Source organism: Ambystoma mexicanum, chromosome 7q (assembly GCF_040938575.1).
Source record: "Ambystoma mexicanum isolate Mex_15411 chromosome 7q, UKY_AmexF1_1, whole genome shotgun sequence".
NCBI lineage: Eukaryota > Metazoa > Chordata > Amphibia > Caudata > Ambystomatidae > Ambystoma > Ambystoma mexicanum.
Window position 1 is genome coordinate 787,709,035 of NC_090941.1, and position 20,441 is coordinate 787,729,475.

Below are 20,441 nucleotides of genomic sequence, written 5' to 3' on the forward strand. Positions count from 1 at the left end.
ATATTTTATTTTAGAGAGGATGGAGAGCCTATATTGTCTTTGGAGTAGGTGGCAGGCCATTTTGTCAGAGGGTGAACCTTAAGCCCCCCATTTCCGTTCAGCTGCTCTGCACTTGTGTTTCAGGACAGCCAGGTCAGAGAAGTAGCAAGAATTGCACTTTTCGGCAGGCTTCAGACAGATCGTCAGGACAGGGACAAGGATGTCAAGAGTGTTAGAGATGGAAAGGTGAAAGCTGGAAAGGGCTGCTTCAGGATGGGAGTCAACAGCAGGAGTAAGTGGAGGAGAGTAGGTGGAAGCAAATACTGCCACTGACACTCTCTTCATGGGTCGGATGACTGTGAAGGAGGGTGGCAGTGCTGAGTGGGCCATTGCCAGGGGAACAGGAAGCTTCAAATGAGAAGAGAGAACAAAGTGGTCAGTCCAGGAGAGAGGAGTAGTGAGTGGGTTAGAGAGAGGGATGTCAGAGGAGATGAGAGCATCCAAGGTCAGTCTGGCAGAGTGGTTCGGACCTGAGGGTAGAATGGAAAGGGAGAGAAAGTCGCAGAGGTTGCGGAAAAGTCCTGAGGAGCCAGGAGAGTCCAGGTGGATGTTGAGATCCCCAAGGAGGAGAAGCTGGGAGGTAGAGGAGAGGAGAGAAGAAGTGAGGTCAGCCCATTCAGAGAGGAAGAGGAGAGGCACAGAGGACCCCAGCCAAGATTCTCTATTATTGTTAACGTAGTCGAGCAATCAAGGCCTAGCTTCTCAGGAGGTGATGCGAGCTGGTTCTTGAGTACAGTGTAGTCCCCAAGCACCCACAAAGGAATGTCCACACACTGTATTAGTTCAAACACAGTCTTATTCAGTTTGAATAGCATACGAATCAGCACAGCAAAACGATATTAACCATAGACCCAGGAGGAAGGCAAGTTGGTTTAGACAATTGTCAGACTACTGGCCCCTACCACTAGGCACAGTTCTGTATGAGGATCCCCCACCTGGGAAACCTGTAAATGAAGATGCACTACAAGCCCAGTCCATATATTGTCTATTAGAGTCTTATCTTCTTCTATAGTTCTGCAACCCAAATGTACCTTGTGTTGTAAAGTTCTTTGTCGGGGAATCAACAGGCCCTTCTTGAGTGTACTCCCAGGAGCCACGGGTCGTCGAACGATGGTGAAAGTTGTCATTGAAGCATCAGCTTCGGCCCTTGCGGTACTCGTTGACGATCGGTTAAAAACGTCTTGCAACAGGGGAGGCACGCAGTGCACCTCGACGTCAATGGTTCGTTGCCGCAAAGAGTTAGTGAAGGGCTTTGGCCCAGCAAGGGCGTTGGGCCAAAGAGTTAGTGAAGGGCTTTGGCCCAGCAAGGGCGTTGGGCCGTCGGCGTCAGCGAATGGGACCACGACTGGCTTCAGTAGCTTCACCGGCGTCTCCGAGGTCTTCGGGTGGCGGGAAACCCACCGGCTGATTCTCCTCAGTCGTCAACGACCTTGACTTTCTTCGGCAGGACAAAAGCGGTCGACAAGGGTGAACAAGGGAGTCCTTGGATCAAATGTTCTTAGGCAAAGGGAGCACTGCGGCTCCGGTCGGCGACGGCGGTAGTCGACGGTGGACGCTGGTCCGGTGCTTCTCTTCGTTCTCCTCGGCGGTCCCTTTCACCAGTCGGCAGCCTTTCGTAGGTATGTCTACCAGGGAGCTTTGGCAAATATCAGCTGGTGCACGATGGTCCCTCGTAGCTCGGGAAGAGTTCTCCTAGCCAGGTCCTCTCTTGGATCAGTTCCTTGAAGGCACAGCAGCTTTCAGATTAGCGAAGGACAGCAGCAGTTCTTCTTCCATTGGGCTTCAAAGTTAAGCATCAGTTTCAACTTCAGCTTCTGAACGATTTCTAGCAGTGAGAGGCCCCCAGATATACTGTTGATCTCCCATTCACTCTGCTGGGTCACACTCAGGCAACCAATCATTCAGAAGGGCATTCAGGCAGTCAGGCAGCCAATCAGGGACACAGTGCATTCACGCCATTCTTCTCCATCCAGACACTCCCAACTCAGAATATGGATTCGGACAGGTACTCTGCCATTCAGCACTACCCACTGCATTCATACCAGTTTCGGGCAGGGCTGTCTCAGTCATTGTGTCAAACACCAGATACTAGACACCCATAACACAATGCATATTCGTCACACACTCCATTCACCCACCCCACGGGCGTAGCCACAACATACAGTCATTGGGAAGGCTCCAGCCAGTCTGGCCTGGACTTCCCCCACAACACCATGTATGGAACTTCCACCCAACAGCCAGTCAGGGGGAAGGGACAGAGTCAGGGCTTCCCGGGACTTCGGCAAAAGGTAACAGGCGATAGAAAGCAAATGGCCACAGGGGCCATCTAGTTTCCGATCAGGAATCCACTGATTCTAATGACAGGGCCTGGGCATCCCAAAATGGAGGACGCTCAGGGCACCTGTCAATTCAGCACAGAGCTGCCGCCAGCCCGTACCCTGCTCTGTGGGCCACACACAGGTGCCCAAAACAATACACTAGGAGTACAGGGTCGTACTCCCACCCATGGGTGCTATAAGGGTATCCCAAGAGTCTGTTCACCAAACCAGATACAGGAAGAGGTGCACCGCCAGGAGTCCCACGCGGAAAACAAGTCAGATCATACATAAGGCAATAAACGACAAGGATTCAGAGGGACAGGGCCAGCATCACAGAGTGGAGCCAGGAGAAACAGAGAGCCTGCAGACCAGGCATTTAAAGGAGGAGTAGGCTTGAGTGGGAATAATGGGGACAGGAGGTAGAGGACGAGGGAGGCAAGGGAGCTAGGAGAGCCAAAGCTGGCAAAGGAGCCAGAGTTGTGGAGGGAGGGGTTGGCAAGGGAGCCTAGGAGGTAGATGGCAAGGGAGCCAGAGTGGTGGACGAAGGTGGCCCAGAGGACAGCGCAGAGGTAGGCGGGGTGGCAGAAGGAAGAAAATTGATGAGGCGAGGAAGGCGCCTACCGAAAAGTAGAAGGTTAGAACGTTGGGCTAAGGCCCTTGTACCAGATAAACATTAATTAGAACTCCAGAGGAATGGAAGGAGGCCAAGAGGACCTCCCAACGTGTACCACCATTAATGGGTGAGGAGGAGTAAGGAGAGAGCAGAGCGACCATATGGAGGGTCCATAGGTGGGGTAAAGGAACGACAAAGAGGATGTCGGTGAGAGTCTCTCTGGTGGAAGCACTGACATAGGTGTCAGCGATGGGAAGGCCTGGGTTGGAGACCAGTGAGTCCTTCTTGAGCTTCTTCCTACCAGACTTGGTGAGAGGAGTAGGATAGGAGATAGAGAAACAATTAGAGAAGAAGGGGGAATAGAGAGCACCATAGTGGGAGGGAGGAGAGGAGGCACTTTGCAAGGCTAAGCAACTGAAGTTCAAGGGATGGGTGAGATGTGAGGGGGAGGGAGATATAGAGAACACAGGGTTGCACAAGTACAGGGAACAGGCTAAGAACAGTAGGTTACAATAGGGTTGTCCACAAAGAACAACAGAACAGCCGCAGGCAACGAGTACCTACAGTGGGAGCTGGCTCAGAGCACCCTAGGGAGGAGAGCTGGAAGCCAAAGTGGGGGAATCTACAGAAGAAGAGAAAGGCCTATTGGAAAAAACATATCATGAGTACAGAGCCATGGCCCAATACAATCTGTAGGGGAAAGGTAGTTGCCAGGGTCCACAAGCATTCACCTAGAGGAAAAAAGCAGGAGATGCGAGAGCAGTGCAAGAAAAACAGTAGTAGTAATGAAGAAACAGAGTACGGCTACCATGGAGAAGGGACAGCCTAGTGGATGTGTGGGACACAATGCAAGGTACGAAAACGCATTAGAAAGTAAAGTAAGCAGGAGGTAAGGCAGTTTAGTAGGACACAGTAATGGCTGTGCCCCCCGCACGCACCTTTCCTACCTTGCTGTTGTTGCTGGTCGACGGCTGCGCTGCATGCTCGCACTCATTGATTCTGCGTCCCATTCCGACCCCTTCGTCACCAAACACCTATGTTGCTCAACACTGTGGCCTTGTCCTGCAAGGGCTTTGCTGCAGAGGATCCGATCCCCGGTTCTTAAAGGCTCAAAAGCATGGACATAGCGCTGTGTACTACATATCGTCGGGAAGTGTCCCCTGCGCACCTGCGTCGCTCAACACAGCAGGCTTGTCCTGTGAGGGCTTTGTCGCAGAGGGTCCGATCCTCGGTTCTTAAAGGCTTGGAAGCATGGACGTAGCGGTGCGTGCTACGTATCGTCGGGCAGCATCTCTTGCACACCTGCTTCTCTCAACACTGCAGCCTTCTCCTGCAAGAGCTTAGCCGCAGAGGGTCCGATTGTTGGTATCTGGAGTACACTCTGGAGCCCTGCAGTCTCTGAGGTACAGGCTCTATCACCCCTTTCCTTAACGTGGCTTGAACCTCCTGCAGCAGTTTATCCATGTGCAGTTCTTTTTTTTTTTTAATAACAAGTTTTATTGGGTTTTTGAGCATGTATACAAAACAAACAACATCCAATCAAAACAAAGAAAATAAAAGGGCGAAATTAAACATTACATTAAAACATAATTTGCATACATATGAAAAGGGGCATTGCGCATGAAAACTGAGAACTGTCCGGGCGCACATGCACATCCACTACGGATAGATACATATATACAAGACTAGCTGCATTATTGTCTTGGCTTCACAACCGGGTGTTGGCGAGACATTTCGTTGTGTTAAGTCCCGGCTTGATGCAAGGCTATGTAATGCACTTCATTCACCCAAACACTGCGTGTTCATAGTACTTGTTCCCATTTTCCCCATATTTTATCCGCCTTGCCAGGGCAGCCCCGTACTTGATATACTAAACGTTCCATCAGGCTGACAGCATCCACGTCCGCGGACCATTGGTCATAGCTTGGGCAGATTTCTGATCCCCACAATTGTGCAATGTTTCGCTTGGCGATCCCTGCGGATGTTGACAGTCTTTCGAAGCGGGATAGTTCTCCTTCCACTTCAATACCTAGGAGGAGAAGTTTGGGGTCATTAGGTATCGGGCGGCCCATGACCCTCAATAGTCTTTCAGTACATTTACCCCAAAAATATTGTATTTGCGTGCACTGCCATAGGATGTGGTAGAAGGTACTCTCTTCCTGTTTACAGCGCAGACATTTGGGATCGGTTGCTTTCCCCCAGTTATATAGTGTTAGATGCAGGTAGTATTTTCTGTGGAGGATCTTTAGTTGGATAAGTCTGATTCTGGCCGAGATTGCTATATCCCTGGGGTGCATCAGGGCTGAAATCCAATCTTCGGGAAGTATCGGGCCAACATCTCCTTCCCATTTCAGCTTCAGGCTCGATAGTTCTGTCGTGGCAAAAGCGGATATGGCATTGTACATGGTGGAAGTGACTTTGTTTTCTACCCTGTCTACAACTATGTTTCGCTCTACAGGCGTGCATTCCGGCATGTCTGTCATTTGGTTCCTTTGAGCTGAGAGGGCATGGTGCAGTTGCTCGTAGTGGTAGCGTTCGGTAACTGAGAGGGCATATTGAGTAGAGATCTCTGCAAATGGAATGAGCTGGTTATTCACAAATATCTGTTGTAGAGTAGTATATCAGCTGCGGCCCAGCCGGGCCATTTTGGGAGTCTACTGAGGCCTGTGAGATGGGCGTTATTCCAAATAGGCTGGACGGGGGTGATTTTATTATCCCAGCCAATATATTTATGAGACTCTTTCCATATTTGTGCCGTCTGTGCCACTATCGAGTGCTCGGGAGGGCGACACTGTTTCCCATAGAGACTTCCGAGAGGGGACACATCCTGCCTTGCGTTTATTTCCGCTCGTATATGCGAGAGTTTTGGATTGCCATGCAGAATATCATTGACTGTCGCCATTTGGGTCGCCCAGTAATAAACTTGGATGTTGGGGAGACCTATCCCCCCTTCCCAGACTGAACGTTGCAGGGTTTTGAGGGCTATCTTCGGGTATTTCCCTCCCCACAGCAGCCTGCATATTGCTCCATCTATTTTGCGGAATTCATCCGCGGGGATATGGAGAGGGGCATTTTGAAGGATGTACAAGAATCGGGGTAGGGTTAACATCTTAAAGAGCGCTGCTCTGCCTAGTAGTGTCAGTGGTAGTGCCTCCCAGTGGACCACATCTTGTTCGAATTTCCTCACTAGTGGGTATAGGTTTTGGGGTATGTAAGTGTCGAGGGCATTGGTGATAATGATGCCTAAATACTGGAAACGTGTGAGCTCAATCTGATAGGGGAGCCCTGTGGTGGTACACAGTCCACACCCTTCACAGGGAAGAGCACCGACTTGAGCCAGTTCACCCTGAGGCCGCTAAAGGTTCCGTAGTTTTTTAGGATAGCAGTGACTGTGGGGTCTGAGGTTGCCGGGTCACCTAAGTATATCAGGAGGTCATCCGCATAGAGGGATACCTTGTCCTCCCCCTCTGAGTTCCAGCGAAAGCTTGACCATGTGTCCGTGTCCCGCAGAATGACTGCCAGTGGCTCGATTATTAGGGCAAACAGCATTGCCGAGAGGGGACATCCTTGCCTGGTGCCCTTCCCCAATTGAAAGACATGCGAGAGCAACCATTCACTTTCACCTCTGCCAGGGGATCTTTATACAGAAGCTGGACCCATTTTATAAATGGTTCACCGAAGTTCATTTTCTTCATAATTGCCCACAATGCCTCCCAGTACACCAAATCAAAGGCCTTTTCGAAGTCTATGGCCAACAATGCCGCTGATTGTTGTAGAGTGCGAGCTCTCCCTAAGGCCAAATGCAGCCTACGGATATTCATTCTGGTTGACCTTTGGGGCATGAAGCCGCATTGGTCCGGGTGGATCAGCTCTGTGATGACCGTTTGAAGTCTGTTCGCCAGCACCTTGGCCAGTATTTTCGCTTCCGTATTGATCAGTGATATGGGCCTGTAGGAGCCGCATTCATCCGGAGGTTTGCTTTCTTGTGGAATCACGATTATCGTGGCTTTTCGGAGGTCTGGCGGGAGCACCCCTTTCAATAGGGAGTCTTCTAACAGATTGAGTAGATGCGTAGGCAAATCTAAATGGCTCAACAGGGAAGCCATTGGGACCTGGGGTTTTGCCATCCTGGAGTTGTGCTATGGCTGTCAAGATCTCTTCCTCTGTTATTTTGCCATCCAGCGATTCAGCTTGTTCCATGGTGAGGAAGGGTAGATCAATCTCGTCCAATACGGAGCTATTCGGTGTATCGGTGGGGGGCGCATGGAGTCCTTCATAGAAGTCAGCAAAGCATTCTGCTATTTCAGCGTCAGTGGAGACTATTCTGGCTTCTCTTGTTTTTATGCTTTTTACTGTGCGTTGACCTTCCTCACGTTTTTCCAACCATGCGAGCATCCTGCCTGCTTTTTCTCCTGTTTCATATAGACGTGCTTTCATGGCACTATGTGCTTTTTGGGCACAATCCAGCAACAGATTATGTAACTTCTTCTGCGCCAACATTAGGGCTCTATGTGTCTGGGGGGTGTCTCTGGAGATATGTTCTACTTCCTTGGTCACAACTTCTTTTTCGGCGTTGATGATCAATTCGCGTTGCATCTTCTTCTTGGTGATATGATCTTGCCTCGCAGGACTGGTTTGTACGCTTCCCACAGGATGGAGGGGTCATCCGTCGAGCCTGCATTCAGCTCGAAGTAGTCGGAGGTGGCCGTTTCTATTTTTTCTTGTAGTTCTGGGAACCCCAAGTAGTAGGAGTTGAGACGCCAGGTGGGCGGTGGGCGTGGTCTCTCCATCTCCAGCTCCACTAGCAGTGGGGAATGATCGGATATGCCTCTTGGAAAGAAGGATGCATTACAGGCCTTATGAATGTTCTGGGATGGAAGAAAGATATAATCTATCCTGGACATTGAGGCATGGGCTCACGTTCTTCTCCATGCAATTCACGCCACGTATCTCGGAGCCCCAGTGTGGATGCAAAGGCAGCAAGTCTGGTGACCGTGTTGGGGTTTCTGGTCCGAAGGTGTGTACGGTCTCACTGTTCATTACTTCATTGAAGTCTCCTCCTATTATACATGTATCTGCCATTCCTGTCGCCAGGATAGGGGTAATGTCAGCTAGCAAGGTGTTGAGGAGGGCTGGTGGGGAGTAGATTGCCATTATCGCCAGGGTTCGATTCCATAGTGACGCTTGCAGGTGTATGTATCGCCTGCCTGTGTCACGTACTACTTTTTTGAATTCAAGCGGTAGTCTCTTATGGATCAGTATCAGCACTCCTCTCGCCCCTGAGGAGAAACCAGCATGCATCGCTGTGCGGTAATTGGATCTCTGGAACAGTTTACATGTGGTTCCCGCCAGGTGCGTTTCGGTTAGGAGGGCTATATCCGGGGAGTGTCTGTTTATGTATTGCAGCACTAGTCTTCTTTTGATGCTGGATCCCAGGCCATGCACATTCCAGGTTATGAGCTTAAGGTGTTTGTTATTAGGAGTCGATGCAGATGCCATCAAATATTTGAGTGTGTGGTTCCTGGATGCATTCCGTAGACCGCCTCTGCGACGAGGACAGTTGGACGAATCTTACTGCAGCATATGCCTCTCGTAGTATTCTCATGTTGTCATTGTATGCTAAATGTTGAAAAGCTTTAACAATTCCAACTCCCCCCTCCCCATACTCCACCCCCAACTGAAGCATCTGTCGGCCCAACATCAACTTATAAACCAATTAAACTTCAACTAGCATGCGTCCACCTTGCTTTAGCAGGGCTATCCAGTCTGGGGGTACCACAAGCCCGCGAGACATGGCGTAGCTGGATCCGGCGCACCGGGCACCAGTCGAGGCTTGGTTGTAGAGCACCTTCTCAGGGGACTTCGAGTTCTCTTTGTTGTCTCGAGGGGGGGTTGCTGATCAGTCGCCAGCCTTGTTGTGCCATGTGGTTCGGGTTTGCATTGTCCAGGTTGGGCTACTTAGCTTACTTCATTCGGCAGTTTCTTTTGTTGGAACGATATTTTTGACTAATTATTTGTTTGCTTGGTGCGGTATCGCAATGTGCGGGTTCAGCTGGGGTTCCATTTCCAGTGGTCGTTCAGGATGCAGTCTGCCGCGCTCCCCTCTCTGCCTCCCCTCAGTGCCCCAGTCCCCGTCTATGTGCCTTTCTGCCCAGTTCCAAGCCTCCTTGGGGTCAGTAAAGTGGACAGAGGTGCCATTATGAAAAACTTTCAAGTGGCCGGGAAATATCAATCCGTACCAGACTCCCATCGTTTGCAGGTGTTTTTTGAGTGGATCGAAGGATTGGTGCGCTTTCTGTACTTCTCTGGTGAAGTCAGGGAAGAAAGCAATTCTCGATTCGTTGTATGTGACTGTGCCTTTTGATCTTGCCAGTTGGAGCAGGGCGTCCCTGTCCCTATAATTTAGGAACCTTGCAATGACTGTTCACGGGGGTGCGCCGCGTACAGCCTTCCCAGTCGGTATGCGATGGGCTCGTTCGATGGAGAAAAATTTGGAGAAGGCCTTTTCATCGTATGTATTTAACAGCCAATCTTCGAGAAACAGTTCCATACAATCTCCTTCTGCCTTCTCCGGAAGGCCGAGTATGTGGATATTATTTCGCCGAGACCTTCCTTCGCTGTCATCCACTCTTGATTCTAGGATCTTAACCCGTGCTAGCATGCCAGACATCTGGCGATTCGCCCTCGTATGGAGTCTTCAGTTCCCCGAGATCCTCGCCTCGGCCTCTCCAGTGCGTGCGGTTAGTTTTTGTAGGTCATGCCTTAGCAGGGACACATCTGCACCTATGCTATCCATTTTTTTCTCCATCGAGGTTCTGGAGCTAGCAATGGCGCTCATTATATCACAGAGGGAGATCTCGTCTTCCATGGAAGCTGCTTCTGCCATTGGCAGCGTTCAGGAGAGTGAGATACGGGCGTTGTTGTGTACTGTTCAATTCGACTTTGCGTTGAGGATTTCCTCGGCTTATCCTTCCCCATTTTTCCACCGCACTCGTGTTGCGGGGATGGTAGTAGAGGCAGTTTCAGACATTAGATCTTTGTGTACAGGGCGGTAGCCGGAAGATATTGTCCACGGTTATTCCAAGAAGGGGGGAGGTCAAGGGCACCGATCACACTCCACAGTTCCAGTGCACCACCACCCTCCTCTCCTTATCACGTTGGTGTTCAGTGCTGCGGGGATTGTTGTCTCAGGGACGCAGGTGGGTCCGCGGGCGCACTATGCGGAGCGCCCACGTTGTTGCTGACAGTTGAAGCTCCGTTGGCGTGTAGTGGCAATATCTCAGCGCGCAGGCCCAGCGGATCCAGACCCTCAGGGGTGTGTTGGCTTAGTCCGGCCGTGACCCGTCAGTCTCGGAAGCCGGACCGGCGTCGTAGTCTTGTCTCAGGCGCCAGTCAGGATGGGGAAGCCGGTCATTAGAGCGGTCATTAGAGCGCAGACCTCTCCTCGAGTTTCGGGCACCAACAGCGTCAGGGTCTCGCAGTAGGGGGTGATCCCCGCTTATCCAGGGGTGGTTTGCGGCCTCCTCTATCACCACCGGCGTCGCGTTAGTGTGTCGTGTTCCCTTCGTACTTGGCTTTCGGCGAGCCAGTGGCGGCCATCTTGGGTGCTGAGCATGGCTCCAAGTCCGTGTTTACTGGTGGCTGTATCTTCGGGAATCTGCATCAGATCCGCTCCGCTCCTGCAGGAATCGATGCCGCCCGTGTTCGGACATCTATATGTGCAGTTTTGAACAGTCCACAATGGCTATTTTCGCAGGATTTAGCTCAGGATCTGGCTGGCGGCTCAAGAGCAATGGCGGCTCACGTCCGCATCGTTCGGCGGTTGGCCACGCCCCCCCATGTGTAGTTCTTGACGTGCCACAAGAGGAATGCAAGGTGTGACGGGTCAGAAATGTGACACGGACACAAAGGCAACATTTTCTCAAGGTTTGAAGTTTATTAAATGAAAAGGGATGGGATAAATGCCTATCTTTCCCTATCCTAACAAGGAAATCCCTGCCTAGAAAAATAAAACTAAAGAAAAGTGACAAGGTATGTATGGCTATCTTTGCTTTAACAAAACAGTTTATCAGTTCCAACTTTAAAGTTTTGAGAGTACTCCTTGCAGCCAGGGTTGGACTCCCTTCCCCTGGATCAATTCAGGAAGACACTGTTCAACAAATTTCAATGTAGCACACAAAGTCTTTTCCACAGATGTTTGTTCACAAGTTAAACAACTGCTGTTTCTCCACAGCATCCTTCTTGATACAGAAAATGTATTTCTCTTTCAACACAAGCTCAAAACCAAAGCAATTGTTCTCTTCGAAATGCCCAACAATTATTAGCATATCACACCACCTTCAAATGAAATACTTTTGTCAAGATAGCACAGTGACTACCTTTGGTGATGCCACAGTTTGTCAAGCAAATGATAAAGTTAATAAGTTCTGTTCACCACACCATTTTATTACAAACAAACTTCTTCAAATGATCTTTTCTGGTATACTCGCCTGCCAGGACTAACTACTATGATCCCTTTCCTGGTACACTCACTGGCCAGGAACAGCTACAATCAAACTTGGTGGCAATATTGGTTCCAAGATTCTCCTCACCAATATCTCTGAACATTAATTGCCTTTTCTTATAGTCTCTTGACTCTTGGTACTGTGGGTTCCAGTTTCTCCCAAGCGGGACATCTTATCTATTTCTTGACAGCCTCTTGACTGTTGTCAGTGTGGGTTACAAGTTTCCCCCCAGTTTACATACCAAAAAGGAGTTGTGCCCTTGTCACCTCTGTATGGTTTCACAGTCTCTTGGCTGTTGGAAATGCTGGTTATAAGCTTTCTCTGATTGGTATCTCATTTAAAGGCAATTTTGTCCTTGTCGCTTTAGTGTGGTTTTCTCACAACCTCTTGGCTGTTGGCAATGCGGATCATAAACATTCCCCAATTGGAGTCCCATGTAAAAAAAACGTCCATCTTTGCCACTTCTGTTTTACTTGTTGGGTATTCAAAATTATTGGGTTTCAACAATTTTCGTATTCGGAGCACCCCGAAGTCCGCATTAGCATGTGGCCAACTCAACCACTTTCTACATTGCCTAGCTGGCAGCTGCTGCAGCAGACCTCCTGTGTCCTGTCCGCTCTCTGTCCAGCTTCCTCATGCCTCTGGTGGGCTGTGCGTCTCACCCTTGGAGCTCTCACAGCTTTGGTAGTCTTCCGTGGCTCCTTGCTCACCGGCACACCGTGTGCTGAGTGGGGAGCACGTCTCCCCATCAGCTGGACTTCTTTTCAACACGCCGCTTTCCGCTGCGTGTTCTCTGCAATGCTGCTCGCCTTCACTCTCAGAAACGGCACCAAGTGGTGTTCTTCTCTCGGAGGCAGTTCCGGAACCTCAGACAGCATCTGCTTCAGCAACTTCTTCCGTACTGCCTTCCACATCTCCTCCCTCATCTCCTTCCTTCAGCTGTACCTCATTTTGGGATTTAAATGTCCGGTTCAGGTGCCTTAGCCTTTAACAATTAGACTGCACCCTCTGGTTAATAGCACTTTTGATCTGTTTTGCCTCTGAGCCCTTCTTCCTTGTCCCAGTACCATAAGCATTAAGGGTACTGAAGTTGATAGCAGCAATATTAGTTTGTTCTATTTGACAATATGTCATTAACTCTTTGAGGAAATATAGGGCAATCATAAGGTAAAGAGGTCACCCATTCTCCCTGGTATGAGTCCCCTCCCATGTGATACTCCCACATAATACTACCCACAGGGTTAGGATCAGGTAGCGGCTGCCTTTCCCTGGCCAAATTAGAGGAGGCCCATATCGAGTCCGGGTGATAATATCACTAGATTCATCACAAAGGGCACCCGTGTTGGAATTCCAAAGTGTGCCCTTGATGAACAATGTGCAGCAGCCATTTGTCCGTGGTGATGAACTTCCAATGGTCGATAAAGTTCACTAGCCAGCCTCCCACTGGGGTGCCCGGATCTACGGCTTGTTCAAGCCTGCTTGGCTGTCACATCCTGACCTGCGGGCCACGATGCTGGCCTCCGCTGCCATAGGTCTGTGAGCATTCTCTGAAGGCTTCCTGGGTCGTGCAGTGGGAGGGCCGGTGAAAGGAGTTAGTATAACCCTTAGAAGACTTGCTACACTTCCCTCTTGAAGATTGAAAGGACAATCTCCTCTGCTGCAGTGTCCCCAGCTATCGTGCAATCTCGGTATCAGTTTTAATTGCTTGGAGCGTTTCCGCCAACCACCATGCCAAACTAACTGTCCCCATCAAAGGGCATGTCCGCCACCTTTAGCCAACCCTGGTGCCAGAGGGCCACCTGATTGCCCATGTGGCGGAATCGTGAGACTTCTATGTCCAGCGCCACTGTGATGGCGTGGTCAGAGACCACCTTTGCCCTGCTGGAAGAGGGCCAGGGCTTTGGCCTTCTTGTTGTCTGGCAGGAAGCCTGATATTGGCCCACGCTTATACCAGAGCTAGCTCCCTATCATTGTGAGACAGAATGGTAAGGGCATTGGCGGCTTTTACGGTGGAAGCTGCAGTGTTAATGATGCGTTTGCCCACCACATCCAACTTCTTCTCCTCCTGATCCGGGGAAACCATGGAAGATGACGATGGGTTGGAGGAGCGTTTCCTGGAAGCGGCCGACACCATCAAGTCCAGAGAAGTGTAGGGAAGGTATGGTATCAACAGTAAGACAGACACAAGTGACCACAGTTCAAGGGTGTTTATTGAACTTCAACAAGGGTATGATGAACACCTATCTAATCCTAAATCTACAGATGGGAGCAAGCTACAGCCATCAAATAATAATAATGCAGTCCTAGTGGTGTCTTGTCAAAATAAAAGGGCCTATACTAAACAAAAAACATTGCCAATCTTTACCTCAAATACAAATAGTGTGGGGGTAGTGTTTATGAAAAAGAAAGAAGTACTCACAAAAATGATACGTCAGGATATTCTGGCTGTTGGCCTCCCTGCCCCATCAGGGCCTTCTGTGCCCAAGTCTCTTTACTTATCAAAGTATCTTGATTCAGAGGGTCTGATGTACCAAAACAAACAAAATATTATTTTCCTCTTACAAGTACTCAATTCAGGTGTTTCATTCTTCACCCCAGACCCCCCTCAGCCGGGCTCAGATCCCTTTAATCAACTATCGATACTATGGATCCCGCTCTTCCGGGCTCAGGTCCCCTTTTACAATGTTCATAGAATAGTCTTTCTCCCTCAGCCAGGCTCAGATCCTTCCTCTTAACCAATTAGTCTCCCTCAGCCGGGTTCGGTCCAATTTCAGTTAGTATCAATTATCGAGGACTTTCAAATGTGCACAGGGTTTAGCTTGACCCGTTGCGGGAGCACTTAGATTTCAAAATTCCTTTTTACATTTGCCACCTCTCAGCTGGATACCTAACAGAGACCTTTGAATGAGCACCAACATGGCGCCGGACCACTCTGTTTATGGTATCTGTCTTCAAAAAGTTCAGTCACTCATCTGCTGTTTAATTATTCACGTTGCTCGTTACATTTGCTTTACACACTGTTCTCTTCATTTTCTTTATACAATGTTGCCGCTTGCAACCTTGGCTCTAACACAGCCTGGTATGGTATCAGTCTCTCAGACTCACTGGGTGTGCCGACTCAAACGCTTCTCCCCGCCTTGGTTATCGACGCTGGTGAGTCCCGGGTACCTCAGACACACAATATAGGTTTCTTCAGCTCTTTTTATGTTTCTTATTCTCGAAGGATCATGAAAGCAATGGTCTTTCTCTGAAAAGATCAAGGTCCCTTTCCTTCTTGCAACCCTCTCCAGTCTTGCTGTTTTTCTCCTCGTATTAAACTGCCATCTTGGAACTGCTGTTTCCTTGTGTGCTTTGCCTTGCTGAGAGTGTGCTTTCGTGCTCTGCCTTTTATCCATGTGGGGAAGTGTGATGAAATTCAGGTGTGTGTAATGATCTGTAATTGCCTGTCTCTGCCCGACCATTGTGTTTGGAGAGGTCAGGTATACGGGTCATGTGTTAGTCCGTTTTTTTTCTCACAGTGAGCTGTCCGTGAGAAAGTGTTTGTATTAGAAAAGGGGTGGGGGTTGAGTTCACAAGTATCCTACCTGTTAGGATGGGGAAAAGTTGTTACAGGGAAGGGTATACTGCGTCTGCTGTACCCCTTTCACTCCCTGAAGAACCCTCATCCAGGTGATCTTCCCACACTGGTCCGCCCACAGGAACTGGATCCAAAAGCGTTGGCCGTGTCCTGGCCACCTAGATGACAGATCCCCAGGGACTTGCGGGTGAGACACCTTCAGGTTTCTTACAGAAGGCTGGGACCTTAGGCACCTGGGGGTCCAGTCCGGGGCCCTATACTTTTTCTCCAGCCTGTCCCTTTTGGAGGGTGTGGTAAATGGCGTCTTCATCAGGCCAAACCTTCCTCCCAGACGTCGTCCAGCAATGGAACCAACATGACGGTCTTCATCGAGGACTCATGTCGCTGAAAGAGGAACCTCTCTTTCTTTCTTCTCCTCCGGCACTAGGCTGAACAGTTTGGACGCTCTCAAAATCATTGCCTGGAATGAGCCAATCTCGTCGGGAGGCGAAGCCCTGGTGGTCTCATTGATGACCAGAGGTTCTCCATCAGCAGGGACATAATCCTCATATTCATTCATATGGGTGGCCGTTGTATCCATGTTACTACCGGGACGTGGCGGCTCCTCTTGCACTGTTGTCAAGGCCATATGAGGCGGCGTAAACTGATGCTTTGGTCTGGAAGGGTCTTTTGGCCTGGGCGGACTCCTGGTCGGGACCCTTACACTTCAAAAGAAAAACTATATAACAGTTCTCGCCCTGATTCCAGAAGGGTGGCTCCTTTCTTCTGGATGTTTTTTAGCAAATTGTAGCATTGTAAATGATGGGGGGAATATCCTCCTTCCCCTGGCCGTCACTAGCTCTATATAGTTCCACGCAGATGGGGGTAGGGGAATCTCCCTTCCCCAGGCCTTCGCAGGCAACACGTTGGGGAAACTGCTTCCCTTACCAAAGCTTCTTTCAGGCTCTCTTTCAATAGTCAAAATGATATTTGGATTTTTAACAGAGGATATATTTTTCCTCCCCTGGTCTTCTCTCAACTTTTGAAAAAGGATATTTCTCTCTTCTCCTGGTCTTCTCTTGACTTTGACTAAAGAAGCAGTTTCTGCTAAGCCAAATGAGGGTAGTACAGACCTTTGATGGCCCTCTCCCCAACAGTCATACAGTGCATGGACTGGCCCAAGGTACAGGCCTTGGAATCATGGTTAGATGTCATGTTTCAGATCCAAGAGCTGTGCAGGTCGCTGAATAACAAAATGTAGGCACTGCCTTACAAGTTGAAAGCCAGAGATTTTAGGTGGCAAAATCACCCCAAAAAAGAGTCACAGAGTGTTTCTGACACAAAGAAAATTAAACTGATGCAGGGCTGACTTAGAAGCTTTGATATGTGTAAAGACTGGAGGGGGTATCTCTACTTCTGTCCTCTATATGGTAGCATAAAGGCACAGGGCAGCCCAGGCAAGGCTCTCAATTTGGTAGCAATGGATGAGCAGCTTAAGCTTTCAGGTGGTGATGCAGGCTGGTTCTTACTTACAGTGATTCCTAAAAGCCCCCACAAAGGAATGTCCACACACTATGTCAGGTGATAACACTGCTTCTTTATATAAAATATGGTTGCTACCCTAACATATACATATAAATAATAACATTTTGTACTTGGAAATACCTATTCAAAGAATGGCATATATATACATTCTATGTGGTACCAGACAATACTTAAATGCAGTAATAGATGTGCTAACTGCAGACAGTTTTAAATAGGCATGTGAATTCTTAAGTGAGGTGGAACAGCATAGAAAAGAGAAGAAAGACAGGTTAGTTATTTAGTTATGAACAGTGGCAGAATGCTTTCTTTAGAATGGAAAACACAATTCTGTGCGAGGATCCCCCCCACCGGGGCAACCTGTAATGGAAAAGTTAGGGAGTAACTTATCTTGTCTTTTACAGCCCAGTTCAAACATGTTCAATAACCCTCTACTTTCTTATTAAAGGTTCTACCACCCCAAAGTACCTGAGAGGCCACAGGAGAACAGGATCCAAGACAAGTCTGGGACCCCTGGACGTCTCCTGAAGCTAGAAGATGCTCTTCCTCGTCACAGTACCTTTGGTGCCTTGGTAGGCGAAGTGGCAGAGTTTTTCGGTTTCACTCGACGATTCCCTACGAGGATGGACCCGCTTGGAAGAAGGAGCCACTGGGATGCTGAGTGAATGAGAAAAATGGAACCAGTGTCTTTCAGAAGTGCAGCAGTTTTGCTCTTTGCAGTGCTCTTCTTCGGTCAACGATGTTCAGACTGTAGAAATCCTGTGTAGATGAAACTTGCTGTGGGCTGCCTCAAGGTTTGGCAGATGAGAGTAAGACCTATGGCACCCTTGATGACTTCTGGCGGTGACGGGTGCATAAGTCACTTTTGTGTCTTCGGATTTACACAGTTGTCTGACTTTAGGTTCTTCAGTGCTGCAGTCACAACAAGGACCTCTGGATTGCTTCTGGTGACCTGGACCCGACCACTGGAGTGGATCACGGACCCTCACCAAGTTTGGATCCTCATGACGTCTTTGTTAGCTTCTGGTGGCGGGAAATCCACTGGTGGACATTCCTCTGCACCCAGCGACTCTGGACTCTCTCTGGCAGGAAAAATTGGTCAGCGAGGATGGCAAGGATGTCCTTTGAAATGTTCTTAGGCAGTTTTCAACTTTCGTAGCTCAGGGTTTGCAGCAGCACTATGCCAGGGTACCCCCTCTTCGGGAAGGTAGACGGCAACGGCTTCTAGTGGTCACAAAATGCACGCCCGGACACTGGGTGACACCAATGAACTTCTCCTACTCAAGCTGTCTGGGCACGCCTCTTCAGGACTTACGCAGGTCCTTCTCCAGACAGCAGGCACACAGAAAGTGACAGAGAGAGCTCTTGAGGACAGGGAGGATTGTTTTTCAAATCTCTCAATGAACAAATATGGGCATAAGATCAGTTTCTTAGCCCACTTTCTCTGCCCATTCAAACTCTGCCCATTCAAAATTGTGGATCACCGGATGTCCCAAACATTTTGAGGAAAGAACTCATGACGGTTATGTCGGTAAAAAGGAAATTGCTGATCACAATTTAAAAAAACATTGATGGATCGCTTTACTCGCCCAGTCTTGCACAACGGATAAGGGGATCAAGGAAATTGATGCAGTGTATATTTTTGGAGCTGAATCGATTCAATAGGCCATTGTAATTAAAGTCTTAAAGTGAGGGCTACATTAGAAGATATAACAAAAGCAGCAAATTGGTCAGGTAAATGGCTTTTGAAATAACGCTACATATCACTTGAGGTTATGGTGTAAAATGTTCTGCTTTGAAAGGTCCTCTTCTCCCAACTCCTCTCTTCATCTTTGTTGTTAAATATACCAGCCACAATGCCCAACTGCACTTCCACACCTAAATGTAGCATCAACGGCCCAAAAAGTCCTGCAAAACAATGACATGAAGGGAGGGGAAGATGGGAAATTAGCAGAACTATGGGGTGAACTTATTCGAGCTTAGCACCTGTGCACCCAAGGCTAGTAAATAAAATCCATAAGCATTGGAACCAACAGCTCTGCCATCTTTTGTGCCCGCCTACTGCTTGCACATGACTTAAATTCTTCTGCAGTTAATCAGTGGTCTCATTGCTGGTTATTGATACGTAGTCCAACCATTCATTTAAATTATGCCATTTAGATTTTCAGGATATCTAAAGATTTTTCCCTATTGTTAACCACCTCACAAATCCACTCTGTGCTTTCTCTTTGCACCTACCTTCCCAAAGAATGGACTAGCCCAGTGTTTTATGTAAATTGGCAACTGGATGAGTCATGATTTTCACTTGATGGGAAAAGGATCATTAACTAGCGAGGATGCGGTTATGTTTGACAAGCAATACATCAATCCCTTCGAAGTCATTGGGATGAGAATAACATGGTTCAAGAAATCCTAACACATTTTAACAAGGAATTAAATCAATTGTTAAGAGACGCGAATGGAACATGAGTGGGGTTGTTGCAAGTTTGTCTAAAATGAACTTGAGAAATGAGATTACGTTGTTGGGGCCAGTAGACAAGGATTTAACAAAAAGCAATGACCAGAGATGACGCAAAGAAAAATCTTTGCATAATCATATTTCATAACACCATTTGTTGTCAGACACATAAATAGTTATGAATCCTATAGGAGGATTAAGAGTTGCTGCAGCTTAGGTACTGGCTAGCTCTAATTCCCATTTTTTTCCTTTTTTTAAATATTAGACCCCTGACCTAGAACATTAGGCGAAGGGCCTGTTTTCTCAGAGTGCATGGGCATCTGAGAGAAGAAATGATCAAATACAATGACTCACTGGTCTCAGGTGCAGTTTGTCTAGAACCCATAACAAGCAAGAAAAATCTTTCCCCACAATTACTATTGGTTTTGAAAACAATGGAGTCGCTTCAGAGGCAAAAAAGTAGATTCTGATTAGGGTGCAGACATCAAGTACAGCAGTTAAGAGGCTCAGTCGATGGCATACTACAGATGCATTTCCTGCAAATCTTCATATTTGATTACCTGTTTTTCAGACTATATACATTAGCCCTACAACAGACTGAGGAAAATGTGTATACTATTCAGTTAGAAACTGACCACTTCCTACAATAGTTTGATGTATAGCAATGTTCCATTTTCTAATTCACAATTACAAATATTATTTACTATGGAAAAAACATACTTACCCTGAGCAATAAGATCCTTTCTAAGTAACGGATATAGAACAGGTTCTACTCCATCCATCTCCTGTATAATAAGTGTCTTGCCAAAGCGCACCGCCAGCTCAAGGGCAGTCATAAAGTTGGCATCCTGTGTACAAAATGCAGATATTGACATCCACTGATCAACTAATATATTCAAATAACTTTAAATGTTATACATACTAGCAAAATTAGCAACATCGTTCTACACAAAACTGGACCTTCAACTGAAAATAGCATTATGAAATTGCTTGCTATAACACAGATCAACATCATTACCTTGCATTTTCTCTCTTGAGCATGGTGTAGTCTGGTAGTGATTAACACCACCACCCTCCTCTGAATAAAAAAGTTTTTCTTAAGCAGCAGCGATGAAAAGAAAACATGAACTTCCCCTAAAGAAGTTCTTTTAATTGACGCATATCCTGCCATGCTGAACGGAGAGTTTCATAACACACAACATGATTCACTAAACGGAGTTCATTCTTTTTGCAAAGTGCACTTCAATTTTCAATTTCGCTATAAAGGTGGAGCTGTAACCGTTGCCGGTGGGCCAAAACAATTGACTTGGAAAGTGAACGTAGGAGAGAGATAGGCTGTGAGGAGGGACACTGAGCCTGTGTGTGTTTGGCCATTTACCCACCCATTCATTATCAATAGCCATGCTAGCCC

The 20,441-nt window shown here is 48.1% G+C and overlaps 1 protein-coding gene across 3 annotated transcripts in view; it reads right to left on the bottom strand.

The window, feature by feature from the left end:
• DYNC2H1 (dynein cytoplasmic 2 heavy chain 1) overlaps positions 1-20,441 on the bottom strand; it is a 3,314,293-nt gene that overhangs the window by 933,919 nt on the left and 2,359,933 nt on the right. For all 3 annotated transcript variants that reach the window (XM_069639013.1, XM_069639012.1, XM_069639011.1), the window contains one exon: positions 19,755-19,878. In XM_069639013.1, coding sequence (XP_069495114.1) covers positions 19,755-19,878 — 124 coding nt within the window. The remainder of the gene's footprint in view (positions 1-19,754; positions 19,879-20,441) is intronic.